At 42.1% G+C, this 16,592-nt stretch overlaps 1 protein-coding gene across 1 annotated transcript in view; it reads right to left on the bottom strand.

The window, feature by feature from the left end:
* SLC5A8 (solute carrier family 5 member 8) overlaps positions 1-16,257 on the bottom strand; it is a 36,837-nt gene extending 20,580 nt beyond the window's left edge. The window contains exons 1-6 of the mRNA XM_036252517.1: positions 15,907-16,257; positions 10,796-10,861; positions 7,770-7,821; positions 5,649-5,716; positions 4,471-4,625; positions 2,131-2,271 (exon numbers count right to left, since the gene is read on the bottom strand). Coding sequence (XP_036108410.1) covers positions 2,131-2,271; positions 4,471-4,625; positions 5,649-5,716; positions 7,770-7,821; positions 10,796-10,861; positions 15,907-16,257 — 833 coding nt within the window. The remainder of the gene's footprint in view (positions 1-2,130; positions 2,272-4,470; positions 4,626-5,648; positions 5,717-7,769; positions 7,822-10,795; positions 10,862-15,906) is intronic.
* Positions 16,258-16,592: the final 335 nt, after the last annotated feature.

The raw sequence follows: 16,592 nt of genomic DNA, 5'->3' as shown, positions 1-16,592 counted from the left end.
GTTATCGATATTATTAGTATTGATGCCACTGAATGCTATGTCTTAACAATCAGTTGATCGGTAAACATTCCTGTCGCTACGGTGGCTACAATTTCCCCCAGTGGTGGTGTAGTTGACACTGTGATGAGCTGCCCCAGTGTGAAGAGAGGCATCACCCCCACGGTCATGGGACGTCTACTGACCACTGGATTCAGAGATGGAAAGGCCCAGTCTCCTCACCCTCACTTGGGACAAGTCTGAAGAATCACGGAGCTTCAGAGCTCCCGTGAACCTCTGTTGAGGATGCGTCACAGTCCAGCTTCTCCCCCTGGCCACTCCTGCTTGTCCTCCTTCCTTTCCTTCCCCAGTGGACTCAGGCACACCAACCTCCATCTCCAAGGCCACTTCCGGGGGGCCCGCCCTGCAGCCGTGCCGAACTGACTCAATTCACTGTGTTCGGTTCACGTCCAAGAACAGGACAGGTAACTATGTCTCATCTGCGAATTACTGCAGAATATACTCACTTTCCTGCTCAGACACCCCCATTGTTTAGATGAGTTTAATACTCTACCGTGTTGTTTTATTTGAAGGGAATGTTATTCAAATAGATCAGTTAGCAACATCTGATGGCCCCGGTCAATCAAGGTCAAGTCGATCTGACTCTGGAGCTGGGATTCATTCTTTCCATGGAGCCAGTGTTAGAAAGCCGGAGAAAATGGTTCCCTGAGCTCAGGGAGTCTGCCTCGTTAAGGAGACCCACGGGGCTATTCTGAAGGAAATCGTTTCTTTTTAAGGAAGCTCCAATGCTGTTCTTTTCGTTATAAAAGTGGGTTTTTTGAGCTTCGTGTTCCCAATGCAACAGAAGAGCATATGCACAATGACTTTGGGAAAGGCACCAGCTCCGGTATAGGTTGAGTCTGGTGCATTGCTGGACATATAAATTACATTCCTTAAAACACTACAACTCTTAAGCTCACCTTTGGGGGATTCCCTATCCAGTGATTATACTCATATTCATATAGGTTTTTCATTGTGGAATTTTCCAAAGACAAATAATGTCTAGCCCAATTTACTCTCAATATATTGAGTTTTGACATATGATATCACAATATTTTCATGTCCACCTTGGAACAGAAATAGAATCGCCACTCTTCCTACTCTGATCACTCTGTTGCTCTTAATCAGTCTTGAAGCCTCTAAATGCCCCTGGGCTGAGTCAGCCTGATTTATCAGCACGGGACTTGGTAGTCACCAAGCTTATCTGAGGCCTCTTGGGAAAGAACCAGTCACTGCTCATACTCTCGACTCGGGCCAAGATGGGCTTGAGGGTCACTGACCCTGTCATCCTTCTGACCCCTGTGCCGTGTCCACACTTCTCTGCCTGCCTGAAATGCTCTGTCACTCTTCTCCACCTGCCTACATGTGCTCACTCTTCAGGATCTGCCTGGCTGACAGGAATCTCTCAACCAGGATTCGCAGCTCCTGATGGGAGGTGGACAAGGACTTCACACTTTCTAGACCTCTGCCAGCTGTGTGCTGAACACAGTATTTTATAATACGTCCCAGGAGATGTATAACGTGTCTTAGGCTCATTTTACAAGGTCAGAAACTAACGTTCCCAGAAACTATGTAACTCACCCAGGATCACTCAGTGACAAGTATTGCAGCAGGGTTATAAACCCATGACCGCATTTGAAAACAAAATGCACCAGCACATCTGGCAATAGGATGCTCTGAGACATTTCCTCTGTTCACTGTGTTGCACGGCACTGCTGCACCTCTCTAGTGTTATTTCGCCTTTTCATACTTGCGCATATTTTCCTAATTTGCTGCTGATTTGCTTCATGACAAGAGCCATATATTTATAATTTCCATCATAATTCTATACAAACAGATGCACAATAAATGCCTGTTTACTTGATAAGATTCGTTTTCCTTCCTAATTAATATACGTATTTGTAGATACCTTGTTTAAAACATACAGTACCGCTTTGTTCTACTGCATCCTTTCGTAAGTGAGTATATCATCTATCCATTGGAATTTCATGGTACAAAGGACAAACGTGAGCAAACTTAAGCTTGACTTATGAAAGAATTTCCATAAAGACAACTAATGGTTGTTAACAATACGTATTCCACAGTTTGGCTTACAGTTTTGCCTGGAATCTGCTTTTACAGGAAATATATCTCTGCACTTGAGATTGGTTGACACCGTACAGGCTGGTCCACGTGAAGGTCCCTCCTAAAATAATTGTCCAGAATGTGTGTCTTTGCAAAGGATTAGGATTAAAACTAAATGAAAACAAACAGAAAACAAATCTGAACGATTGGCAAAGAAAGAAAAAAAGAAAAAAACACTACAAAAATCCCACCCAGTCTATTTTTTGAAGCATATGTACAAATTTATTAATTATAAAAGGTTGAAATAGCCCTAATTTAAGTTCAATGAAATAAAATAGATAATTTCAGAGATTGGGGGATTCTGGATGGGATTGGGGGTAACGAATATGCTAATCATTCTGAGCATTTATATAAATCGTTCTCCCATGGCCACGGGAAATAATTTAAACAAACCATGCTATAATCAGAGAAGAGCATGAAGCTAGAGAGAAAGGTACTTAAGTACATCAGAGCAATAGAAGGTACTGAAATGAACACGAAATTGATACATCCTGTGCATATAAATTCCTCTCCTAGCACATGTATGGTCATAGTTCTAATTTACATTCAAGCTTAAGAATTCTGTCAACTATAGTTTAAAGGTTTTCATGTTCTAAAACTACTATGCCATTATAATTGTGCTTTCTTAAAATGCTGTGTGCACAGGTCAATACTAACAGTTGAAAGTTATTTTTTGACATGTACCAAATATTGTTACAAAGAAAGCTCAACTTCCACATATAATACATTTTTAACCCTTCTTAATGTATCACCTTGAGAGGAACGGTTCTGTTCATCTCTGATACACAACACAAGCTTGAAAGATTTTCTGCAAAATTAGCTTTCATGTCAGAGTAATCAAAGTCTCCTGAGTGGCCACTGCTTCTTTTATTGTTATCATTATTATTATTATTATTTTTAATCCTCACCTGAGGATATTTTTCTATTTATCTTCAGATAGAGTGGGAGAGAGGGAGAGAGAAAGAAAGATCATCGTGAGAGGGACACATCGACTGGTTGCCTCCCACACGATCCCAACCAGGGCCGGGGAGGAACCCCAACTGAGGTACGTGCCCTTGCCGGAATTGAATTGAACCCGAGACTCATTGGTCCTCGGGCCGACGGTCTACTGCTGAGCCAAACCGGCCAGGGCACCACTGCCTCTTGGTATCCATTCCTCCCTTTCCTGGTAACAGCAAGCCAGGTTTGCTCTGGAGAAACCACTGCTTCTCCATTAAATACTCTAAATGGCTGTCAATCAAAACGTCCCGCTCTGCCCTAGCTAAGTGATGGCATCATGGCCAAGCTAAGCCAATTGGAGGCTCTCTTCCTCGGAATCTGCATCTTGAGGTAAAAGGGAAAAGAAATATTGAAACAGTTGAAACTGATTCTCTGTAATACATTCCTGCAAGTTAACACCATGACCCTGTTCAATTCATGATAAAGCTCTTCTCGAACATTAGCACCTGTTTTTGGAAAGCCAGACGAGAGTTGCCAAAAGCAAAATTTTTTCCCTCTTGAAATAGTTCGAGCTTGCCTGTCTCAAAGTAGAGCTGGGTAAAGAGAAAACAAGCTGCTCCACATTGCACATGATGTACAAGGATGACCCTGATGACCCTAAAGCGAAGGTGTTTTAAACATTCTTGTAAATTGTATGATAAATTTGTGGTGAGCTATCCAGTGTCTCCACTCATCTTTCCTTAGGAAAACTGAACAGCCGTTTAACACCTGTTATAGCACGTGCTATACTGACACTTGAGGCATCAGCCACGACTTTTCTAGTTAATTCTCTTGAAATGATATATAATAGTATATAATGAGGATTATACATTTGCATATATATTATATCTATAGCATAATAATATATATAATAATAATAAACTATATATTGCCAGGATGATATAAATATCAGAAAAGAAATTTTCCAGGCTGCTTGAAACAAAGAATGGTCAAAATGAAATCACTGTTTTTTAGTGTTTTCTCTTAAGAGGTTTCCTCTTCTTATCTCTTCACTCTCTCTCCCTGTATCACCCTACCCCACCCCTCAACCTAGTCCAGACTTTAACATCTGGAAGAAAATACTCTTTTCTATCAATCCCTTCTCAGGAGGAAGCACTGTGTAACTAAGTACCACCCAACTGATTTAACCCCTTAGAGACCTGGTGAAAACTCCTTACCCATTTACTTGCCAGCTTCAAATGTCTGTACCACATCCTTAGTGGTTTGTTTGTTTTCTAATGTAAACTTATTATTCCAATAAAGAGATTACTTTACAGGAAAAAAAAAATAAAGAGGAATGTTCTATTAGTCAGGAGGTAAACAGCAACTTACTTCCAGAAGTTTAATCTTCCACCATCAGAGGCATGATTTACAATAGTGCTGATTCCACCTTGAATCACTGACGCTTGTATAATCACAGAAACAAATCCCGCCAACATGATCCCAACTTGAAAAACATCCGTCCATACCACTGCCTTAAGACCACCCTTCAAGGGGAAAGTATGTTAGGATTAGTGCTTTTATCACAGACATTTTTAAGCATCTACATTCTTATACACTATGCTGCACAAACTTTTCAAATACATGGATCTTGGCCAAGAAGTGCACCCCAGGAAGACAGGTTGGAAGAACCTTCAAGAGAAGGTGATGGTTAAACCAAACCTTCCAACACACAAGGGGCAGAGATGGAAGGTCCTCCCGGCAGAGAAAACAGCATACACGAATGCATAGCTAAGTCAACGTATATGGTATGTTGAGTGTAGACAGATACATACATATTTTGGAGTAAAGTGGAATGGTATGAAATGATCATTGGAAAGAAAATTTAGAGTCAAATTGCAAACAGCGATATCACAGATCTTATCCTGTAAGCAGGGCTGATATTCAAACAGTATACACTGTTTGAAGGTCATATCAATTGTTGAAAATACTAAAATTGTTTTGTATTAACCACTGCCACAAACTTCCTGAGTATCCCCCTCCCATCCCTTTGACCTTGGCTGAAATAGCCCCTCCTTTTAGGAGGACCTGTCTCCTAAAAGATCCAGCAATTAGAGGATTAAAACCTGGCCTACCAAAGATCCCACAAGACTTGTGCCACTGCTAAGGACCAGCATCCATGGGAGTATCAGTACCTATGCCATACTGGTTCTTAGATATTCTGTCAGTAAAGGCAACGGGAAGTTATCTCAGGTTTCTGAGTTGAGGAATAATATACACACAGCTGTAATAACTTGGCAACAGTAAGGATAAATTAGGAGACAAGATTAGGGACCATTCTATGGTTCAGATGAAAGAAAACATCTTCAGTTATGATCAATGTTCTACAAAGGATCAAATTTTACCCCAGACTGAATATTCTTTAAAAAAAAAAAAAAAAAAAAAAGTCATACTATAGGAGGTGGGAGAGTAATTGTGAACAACTCTGACTGCAGCACACAACTACTGGAATGTTCAATTTTGCAAAGCAAGTGTGTACAGTCAAAGGAGAAATAATGTTCTTGACATACCAGCGTGCAGTAGAATGTGCAGACCACCCCTGTGGCCACCACTGCGCCCCAGAGATCAAATCCTGTGACTGTTGAAGAAAAGAAAATGCATGTATAGCCGTGAAACATGCATAATAAACGTACTTCTCAAAAAAAATCATCAGGGGAAAGCTCTATCATTTATTGGGTACCTACCTCTATACCCACTCACCTAAAACTAGGTGCAAATCTCATGAGATGTACCAAAACAATTGGAGTTCAAAATTCTATTTGATGAGTTAATCAGACCCGGTTTCTACCCTCAGACACCAAGCATAGATCCAAAATTGGCTAAATTAAATACATTAAAACACATTTACATTGTAATTAAGCTAAGAAACTGCTTAATACCATGAGGTTGTTATTCAGACTGAATGAAGTCCTAGAGTTCTTGTCATCATGGTTCAAATAAACACACCATCCTACTAGTCCTTGAAAGACAAGTTGTGCACGTTACTGAAATGGGACTAGGGTAGAGGAAAGTCTATATAATTCGCTACCATTTATCTAAGCGGGGGGGGGGGGGGCATATTACATTTTATAAAACAGGAGGACGACTCTATGGCCACAAATTGATAATGAACCAATTTCTTGATAGACAATTTGCTTATCCACACAAGAAGAAATAGGTGATCTGAATAAACTCATCTCTATTAAAGAAATTGAATTAATAATCTTCTAAAACAGAAAGTTTTGTTCAACCAAATGGGTTCACTGGTGAGTTGATCATTATTAGTGTAGAGGTAAGGGTACATTAGGGTTCAATATACTATCCTCTCTCTTTTAGTAGATGTTTGAGTTTTCCATGATAAAGGAAATATTGGACCTAGAAAATGTCAAGTTCCAATTCAGTTAAACAAGTTTCTAGTGAGCACCTGTTATACAAGAAGTAATATATCTATGCTTGTGTCTACTGTTTCTGTCCACTGTGAAATGCAGCATTAATATTCAGGTGGTCAAAATGCAGTCCTTCAGGCTCTCATTTATTCCAAGGGAGTTGCTTAGTCCTTGATTTCTTTATATATTGAAGGTACCGCTCTCTTTTTCCTCAAACTGCACTTAAAAACCCTCAAGTCAACATCTTCATAACACTTAAAGTCAATATATGACTTCTGAAGTTTATGGCTGTTTTTTTCCATATAAAATGATTCATTTATGATGCTGGTACTATTAACACAGAACATGCCTAACATTCAGAAGTCAAGAGCACATTATATAACGGAGTCCTTCCTTGTGATGCTGCTGTTGTACTTTATAAACTTGGGTGATACCTACTATCAATCTCTCAAGAAATAAAAAAAATTAAAGTGTGGAGTTAGCAAGGTTTTTTTTTTTCCTTTTATACTGACTACAGGAACTGCACCACATTCTTCCCATCACAGAGTCCATTTGATAAGGATGTTCTAGAGGTGAACTCCCTTCTGGTTGATAAGAATTCGAAGGAAGTAGAGTTTCCCTGAAGCCTTGTGAGATTATGATAAACATGAACCTATGCCTCGATATACTAGGCCAGTTTTCCTGCAAGTATCTGCCCATATCTAGAGAGTATAGTAATTTGTTGATCAGCACAACCCTCATGCATTTGTTTATAAGAACCCTACAGCCATCTGTCCTTTTGTCACTAGGAGAAGTCTAATATTTCAAATCACACAGATCTATTTCTTTTGCATTTTTGGAACACATTAGAAGTGAGGAGAAAAAAAGCTTCTCTTCCTGCCAGATTTTACAATGTAACTGAGCCCAAAACACACAGGAAAAAAAAGCCTGTTGGAGACCGGCTCCGGGTTGTAGCCACAAAGGGAGGAAGTGCAGTCATTCACGGTTTAGACCAGAGGGAGCGCTCATTCTGATGGAATGTGAGTGGCTGTTTGGCACCTCCAGGGACTCACTTGCCTAGTGAAGTCTGTTCTACTAATGTACAGACCTTTTTGAGCTATGGATCCAGGAGTCCAAAGAAACTCCTAGTGTAGACCCTGAACCCCCCTTTCCCACCTCAAGCTGATGCAGGCTACTGAAGTATTCCTTCATCTTCCCATCTCCCCAGAGAATAGGTCTATTAAAAATGAACAGCAAATCGACATAGTTGGTAATTCTAAAATGTACCTTGATTCAAAGCCAGGGCAGGGGCATAAATAACAATTCCAGTATACAGAACCTGGTGGGGAAAAAGAAGACCAAATAAATGATATGAATTATAAAATAAAATGTCAATATTTTTCTACAAATTCAATTATGAATTAAAACAGCAGTTTCCGTATACGCAATAAAATTTGTTTATAACTCGAAAAATGTTATTTAAGTAAGGTTGATTCTCCTTTTCTGTTTGTGATATGGTCATAGGTTACAAAAATCTTTTATGACCAATTTTTGTAAAAAAATGGACTCTTGCCCAGGCTGGTGTGGCTCAGTTGGTTGAGCATAATCCCATGCACTGAAAGGTTGCTGGTTCAATTCCCAGTCAGAGCACATGCCCAGTTCGTGGGCTCAATCTCCGGTAGGGGTGCATGCGGGAGGCAACTGATCGCTGTCTCTGTCTCTCTCTAAATCAATAAAAACATATTTTTTAAAAATAGGGACTTTTCATGTGGTGCTTAGAGTAGATAGTCACTGATTCATCAACTCAAGCTAGAAATCAATTTTCCTGGATCTAAAACAATCAAAAAGAAATAATACAAACTTAAAAGTGGACGGCCCCTTATGCATATGCCTTCAAACTATTGCTAATCTCTGCATGATTAATTAGGAAAACTGAAATTTTAGAAACTGATTTATAAAAATTTGCATGCCCACTAATTATACAAAAGTGTAAATTTACTCTAAAAACTCCTGAAAACCAACCACAATGGCATTCTACCTTTTTTACATTATTTTGTTCATGTATACATTCAATAAATATTTATTAATCTGGGGTACAATAGTGAATAAGATAAATCAGGTCTTTTTTTCTCAAAATATTATCTTCATCGCACTTGATCTTTCAAATACATCACATAGAAGTGAATTCTATGATTACTCTATACAAACATATTATGAAAAAAGCCATATTATAGAGTATAGGAAGTAAATCCTTTGTATGGGAGATGCTAAAGTTCCCCTCTTTTAGTAAGAATGAACTAGCTTTCCAGTCATTATTCTGTCCAAGTCGAAGATTTGAAAATATGATCACAGACCACTTTCTTAACACTAGTCCCCACTTTTCATTTCTGTTGGTATTGCTAACAATGATTCAAAGAGGGTCTGAGCTGTCAGTAAGCCCAAGCTACTAGCCTCAGCTCTGGGTCAGAATGTCTACCAGATCCCAAAGGGTGCCTTCCTTTTATACTGCAAGAGTTAAGGACTGATATAATTTAAGTGACGTAATTCACAAAGATAGACAGTGAAGTCGAGCTAAATTATTTACAAAGGCAGTTTGCCATGCTACAGCAAGTGCTTACATAGGTAGCTGTTAATTGGAGGATGGCACTGTAAATAAAGACGTGAATGAAAACATCCTGGACTTCTATTATCAAACCCATCCCTAAAGCACTTGGCTGCCAAGAGAAGGTAGGTATAAATCATGTGCCAAGGACCATGCCAAGCCTCCAGCAGCTTGGGTGAAGGGTGAAAAACACTCTCTGGCACTGACTGCTTGCATATTCTTGAATTACTGGATTGTGTCCTTGGCTTTTAAAACACCTCCAGAGTGTATGGTTCTATTGTTTTACCCTCGGTGACTGCTTCCATTGGGCCTTAAGGTTCAATTTTTAAAGAGAGACCAGGTTTATTTTTTAAGTATGCGTTCAAAGAAAATCATTTCCTAATATCTTCCGACATCAATTAATTTTTTCAAACCTGTTATTTAACATGTTGCTAAAATACTATGGAATATCTAATTCGTTTTCCCTTTGTTACAATTCCAGGTCTTAGCTACTATAGGTCTTTCAGAAACCTTGGTCATCTCCGCCATGGCCCTGTCACTTTGGGGAGGAAGGGGGATGGGGAACAGCATACTTTTCTAAAACAACTTAACTATTGTTTCACCAATATAATATTTAACATTCACTTAAATCATTCTGTTTTCCCAGGAAGAAGTTTATTTCTTAAAACTCTGTTTAATGATCTTAAAGGTTAAGCTACATGGTGAGTGACAAGTGCTTTTCCATTTTTGTTTTCCCCTATTTTTACCATCTCTTTTTTATCTTTCATGTGTTTACCAAAAAAGCTTGACCCAGATGCTTTCTTAATTATTATTATTTTTTAATCCTCACCCAAAGACATTTTTCCATTTATCTTCAGACAGAGTGGGGGGGGTGGGGAGAAAGAGAGAGAGGAACATCAGTGTGAGAGAGACACATCAATAGGTTGCCTCCCCCACAACCTCGACCAGGGCTAGGGACCAAACCACACCCAAGGTACTTGCCCTTGACCAGATTTAAACCCGCAACTCTTGCCCTGACCGGTTTGGCTCAGCGGTTAGAGCGTCAGCCTGCGGTCCAGAGAGACCCGGGTTCAGTTCCTGCTAAGGGCTCGTACCTCGGTTGCAGTTTGTCCCCGGCCCTGGGCCCTGGTTGGGTCGTGCTGTTGGCAGCCACTCGATGTGTCCCTTTCACATCGATATTTCTCTCTCTCTCTCTTCCTCTCTCTCCATCCCACTCTCTCCATCCCACTCTATCTGAACAAAAAAATGGAAAAATGTCCTCTGGTGAGGATAAAAAAACAAACAAACAAAAAATAAACCTGCAACTCTTTAGTCCGAGGGATGCTCTAACCACTGAGCGAACTGGCCAGGGTGCCCCAGATGCTTTAATTAAAAACATGTTAGCCCTGACTGGTTGCTCAGTGGTTAGAGCATCGGCCTGCGGACCAAAAAGTAACAGCTTCAGTTCTTGTCAAGGGCACATACCTGGGTTGCAGGTTCAATCCCTGGCCTGGTTGGGGTCGTGCAGGGGCAGCCAATCAATGTGTCTCTCTCACATCAATGTTTCTCTCTCTCTCTTTCTCACTCTCTGTCTCTCTCTCCCTCCCTCCCTTCCACTCTCTAAAAAGCAATGGAAAAATATCCTCTGGTGAGAATTAACAAAGAATAATAAAATAAGTAAATAACATGTTAGATGACAAAAGGTAAAATAAACTAAAGGAGAGCTACTTACTGTTTGAATAATGTAGACGATTGTTCCACAGAGGCGAACGTATCTGTTAAATCGAAGTTCTAAATACTGTTTCCAAAAAAGGAAAAACGGTTAATATGTGAAACCTTTGGACACTTTTTTTAAATAAGCAGCATAAGAAGTAAAGGAGTTAGAAATTTAAACCTCATAATAAATTTTTAGTCCCTTTTTCTATTTTACTATTATTTTTATTTACACACAACAACATTGACTCTTGTTTTAGGGTACAGTTCAATGAGTTTTAACACATACAGAACAGTTCCCTCACCCTCAGAAAACTCCCTGGTGTTGCTTTTTTAGAGTCAAACCCTCTCCCTACCCCTCGGTCTTGGCAATCACTGATCTGTTCTCCATCCCTAGTTTTGCCTCTCCCAGAACGCCATATGAATGGAATTATATCCTGTGTTGTTAGAATGAGCAAAGTGTTGTTCTCCCTTTGCTCTTGGTATCTACTCTATACATTTCCCCGACTCACTTAGAGAAACAACTCTTTCCCGCTGCAGGCAATTATGATGGCAAGTCCATCAAGGGGCCCCGCCCCTTCTGGCCAAGCCGTGGTCACATGACCCATGCTCTGCCAATCAACTTCTCTTCTCAATGGGTATTTGAATGTTAGAGGCAAGATATAAAGGTAGAAAATGACTGGAGCAGAGGCAGGCTGATTCTGACAGGGGGGCCTGAAGAGGTCTCCCTGGCTTCTGTCCTTTTCCCAGTCTGTTCAGCTTTTCTCTGTTCTATGAGCTACTCCCATATTCTTCCAATAATTTCTTTTAACTTAAATCAGCCTAAGTCCATTTCTGTTCAGAGTCAACAACCTTGCCATTCTTCCAACTCTCCCTGACATATGTTATATTTTATAATATAATCTGCTCATCTCCTATATTACATATCAGAATGCATTATAGAGTTAGAATCCTAGAATTTCACAGCTGGAAGGAAGCTGGAATTGAACACATTCTTTAACTCAATTATTACTACATGTAGAGAGAATTTTAAGACTGACAATAGTCTTTTCATTTAGGAGAAAAAAAGAGGAAAGAAAAAACTGTCATTAGGTCATGAACATGGGGGAGAGGATATTTTTGCTCCATAATCACAGCTAACATGTACAAAGTATTTGCTTTGTATACTATCCTCTCAACAACTTCATGAGCAGGTACTAAGTATAAGCACATGAGGACACAGGCTCAGAGAGAACCCCAACGTTGCAACCTAATAACTGTCAAAGTCACAGTGCAAACCTAGGACCATTTGACACCAAAATGTGTGCATATAACCACTACATTATTTGAAACAAACAAGTAAGCTGACCACTGTGTGAGACTCCTACAGTGCGTGGGTAGCACTGGCACATAGTATGACCTCCATAAAGAACCAATGGGTAAGAGCTATACATACAGTGTAGCACATCAGGGGAAGAGTCCCAGGCCTTGTCCCAGCCTTAATCCTGCCTCCACAAGCTTCGGGCAGTCACTCAAAATCTCATGTTCCTTCCTCTTGAAAATGAGCTCTTAGAAATAATTCTCTCCCCTCTTGCTTTGCAGGGTTTTGGAGACTATCATATGATATAAATGGATGGGCAAATGTTGTAAACTGTAAAATGAAGAAGTTCATATTCAAATCCATAGGCCTTGAGAATTTGAATCTCAGTGAAATTACAGGTCAAAATGATCCAAGGATAATTCGGTAGACTCTTTAGAAGACTCAGGAAGCAAGTTTGAAATCAGGTCAGTGTTATCTCTTCAGAATAGTTTTAGTAAAAGTATTAAAAATGAATGTACGTGAATAGTCAGAGAAGTCTTTGCCTTTTCTAAGTACATGAATCTAAAGTGCTGGAAACTAAAGAAAACGGAAGAGAAAAATGTGATGAAGGTAAGAATGTATGTAGCAAGTTGAACCAAATAACTTGGTTCAACTATGTTACTTTTTGTCCCCAAGATCAACAGGATCCAGACAAACCTATAGATTTAAGCTCACACAAGACCAACTCAAGACAAACTCAGGAAGTTTATCATTATCTCAGCTATTAGTGATTACTGGGCTGCTAAATAAATACCTGGAGACCTTCCAGAAGCTCAAGTCACTGAGCAGTAGGCTCAGAGAATAGCTCTAGGATTTCCAGACAAAACTAGAGAATAACAGTAGGTGCCTATAGTCAATCAAGATCTGTCCTGGTCCTCAGAACTTTGAATAATTTAGGGACACTAAAACTTCCACTGAATAATTGTTTAAAATAGTCTAGGCAATTCGGTTCAAACACACAGATTTCGCTGGCTCCAGAAAGACACTGAAGAAGTGATTCATGAAATTGCATTCCTGCATTTTACCTCTTCTCTGTGAGTCTGGAGGTTGCTAAACTCCTGTAGGGACTATACATTGAAGGCAGTGATAAATAGATGTCAACAATGCTTCTGAACAGCCCATTTTAGCTAACAAATTATAAATAGGGAGACCTTTTGCGCTTGAGCAAGAAAGCCAGTGTCACTCAATGCTGGGCTTTTTACCCTGTATGGGTGGCTCCATCTCACCGTGAAACAAATTATTCCTCCAGAAGACTCACCAGAAGCTTCAGAAGCAGCCAATGTGCCTCACTGCACAGCCTCTGGGCAAGCATCTGCTTCGCTTCGTGCTCTCTTATGTAGCTGAATTTATTCTGAGCCTCTTTCTCTGCAAAGTGGGGCTCTCACAGTAACTCCCTTATAAGGACTGTTTTGAGGACTGAGTTTGATAATATATGTAACAACATGCAGCCAGTGCCCAGAATATATCAAACATTCAGTGAATGTTTTTTGGTGTGTGTTTGTTATTTTTGCCAGATTTAGCTGGAACCCTGCTAACTTAGCCCCCAGCACCCAGGAGATGTGTGAGAAATCTGTTTCTGGTTGAGTTCACATGGTGCCCTGGAGAGGCACGGGTCAGTGATTATGAGAGCAGCACTCATCCGTGAGAACTCAAGTCCTCTTGCCAGAATCTCCAAACCCATTCTGAGTGTTGGAGCTGGTTAACTACAGATCGGAGCTCACAGACTCAAATGCCTACAGGTCCCATCAGGTAACACACATGAGCATGGCATCGACTTAATGTGTTGGGATATTCCCCACATCCACTAAGAAATATGCTCTCTCACAGCTCCTTCGAAACAATAACTCCCTTCACCCCTGTTCATGTTCCCTTTTGCACTTTTGATAAAGTCATAAATGCAGATAAAGATTTCTCTGCATGCAAATGCAATGATGAGACCTCCATATAGACATAGGAGTGATAGCAACGGGTGACGACTGGGGTTCCTGCGGCCACAGGGGATGTGGGCTCAGTGTTACCAGTCTTTTGGGTGTTCAAAAAAAGCCAGAATCTGGAATTTTATTTGGCTTCCACCGTCCTTAAATGCTAAATTATTATTATTTTTTTCCCAAATGTGGAAAAAAAAAAAAAAAAAGACCATGACTGAAGACTGAGTTTGGCCTGGGGAAGCCAGGTTAAAACCTTTGAGCAAAACAGAAATTCCATCCTGCTTCATGACCAGAAGAAGGCAGTGCTGTCCCAGGAGCGCCTGCCCTGGATGATATCACTAGAATCCATGCAGTTCGTCATCAACACTTACTGTGCCACTGGGGCCCTGTCCACAGCACCAGTTGAACCAGCCTTACTAGGAAACCACCTTCCAGAGACTCTGAATTGGAGCAGACACTATATAAGCTCACGGACAGAGGCAGTTGCTGAGAACGAGGCTCTGAGCCCTCTGGATGGAAATGACTGCAGGTTTGTGGAAGTGACTGGTGGGTTAGTGCTGGGTGAGGGAGACCACTGAGGGTCCTGAACTGGACCCCACCGGCCCTCTGAGCTTTGCTCCTCCCTCAAGCACTCCCATCAACATCTCTTTAAACTAAACCAAAAATTCACCATCTTTGCAAAGCCCTTTCCCGCAGACAACTTGAGAAAACCCATAACCAGCGGGCCTGTGCAATAGGAAAGATGGTTTTCCTTAAGCATTTTTCCACAGAGACAAGGTGTTTAAGGACCTTGCAGCCAAATTTTCCTAGTATACCAAGATAACCACCTCCGTCGCCACCACGCCAATGTTAGCCAACATTTATTCAGCACTTCCCCTGTACCAGACACTGTTTCAAATACTACACTTGCATCATCTCTTTTAATCCTCCCAACAACTGGGTGAGGTAGGTGGTATTATTATTTCCATTTTGCAATGAAGAAATCACAAAAGGTTGAATTAGTCACCCAAGGTTACCCAGCTGGTAAGTGATAGAATCTGGTCTCAAACGCAGGTACTGGGACAAGGGACGCAGCACCTTAACCACCTGCGCCTGCCTCTCTGGAAAATCTGTGTGCGGAGGAGGGAAGCGGGGGGGGGGGGGGGGGGCACAAACGTCTTCCCAACTATCCCGGGTTAGTGCCTGGGAGCTTGGGACAAGGAGATTCATTTCAAGGAGGAGGAGCTAAGACTGGAAGTATTTACCCTTCCCCAAGATAACAAGTATAAAAATCTTTCTTCTCAACTCGGAATCAAAGATGTGAAATCAGCCCTGGCTGGTTTGGCTCATCGGTTAGAGCCTGGGCTGGCAGACCAGAGAGGTCCAGTTTGTTCCCGCTAAGGGCAGGGACCTCTGTTGCAGTTTGTCCCCACTGGGTTGGGGCTGTGTGGGTGGCAACCAGTCAATGTGTCTCTCCCACATCAATGTTTCTCTCTCTCTCTTCCCCTTCTCTCCCTCCCACTCTATCTGAAGATAAATGCAAAAATATCCTTGGGTGAGAATAAAAAAAAATAAAAAAAAAGATGTGAAATCAGAAAGGGCCTTAGTGAGCGCTAGTCCAAATCACTCCATTTACTTTGGCAGCCTCTCTTTTTCACTGAGTTCCTGGGAGTAAGTCCCAAGATTTCTTTTCTTTTCTTTTCTCCTTTATGGGACACCTCTTCCCAAAAGAGGGGGGCGGGGGAGGAGATAGACCTGCACAGGAAGAGATTTCAACTTGGTGAGTTTGCCCTCTGGAAAATACCTTCGGGCGCCTGAGGAGCGCCCCCACCCCCCAGCCCCCCACCCCCACCCCCGCCCCCAGCCTCCTCTCCCACCCTTTACCTCGTAGGTGCTGGTGATTCCCAGTTTATAGAACACCGGGAGGAAGACTTCGGCGCTGATCACCACCACAAGGAAGTAGGTGATGGCAAAGAGGCTGAATATGGCCCCAAATCGGTAGACCTCGGTGGGGGTGCCCAGGACAGTGACGGCAGACATGAAGCTGGCGGTGAGGGACAGCGCCACAGGCACGGCGCTCATCCTGCGGCCGCCCATCAGAAAGTCCTTGGAGGTCTGCTGTTTGTCCCCGGCGAAGGCGTAATAGATGCCGATGGCGGCCGAGATGAGCAGCATCCCGGCGAACACCACGTAGTCCCACACCACGAAGGTGCCGATAGCTCGCGACCCGTCCATGGCCGCGCGGTCGCTGGGGCCCTGCGCGCAAACTGGCGACTCCACGGAGCACGGCCTGAGCTGTCCTTCCCTGGGCCGCCTGGCGCTCGCTTCTTATTTCTCCGCGCCGCAGACGTGGAGGGCGTGGCGCCCTGGGGAAACTGGAGGCGCCCTCCGGGTGTCCTGCCAGCCTCGACAGTCCGACCGAGTGGGTAAGGGGATCCGCGCCGGCAGCAGCCTCTGCACACACCGCAGCGCTCGACTTGGGACTTCGGGGACCGCCCCCTCAGGGCGAGCGAAGTGCTCCCCGGGTGCCAGGCCAGGGTGGGCCGATCTCCCAGACGCCGCGCCGGGGA

This window comes from Molossus molossus, unplaced genomic scaffold (genome assembly GCF_014108415.1).
Source record: "Molossus molossus isolate mMolMol1 unplaced genomic scaffold, mMolMol1.p scaffold_m16_p_10, whole genome shotgun sequence".
NCBI lineage: Eukaryota > Metazoa > Chordata > Mammalia > Chiroptera > Molossidae > Molossus > Molossus molossus.
The sequence above is the reverse complement of the archived record's forward strand: the minus strand, read 5'-3'. Positions and strand labels throughout refer to the sequence as shown.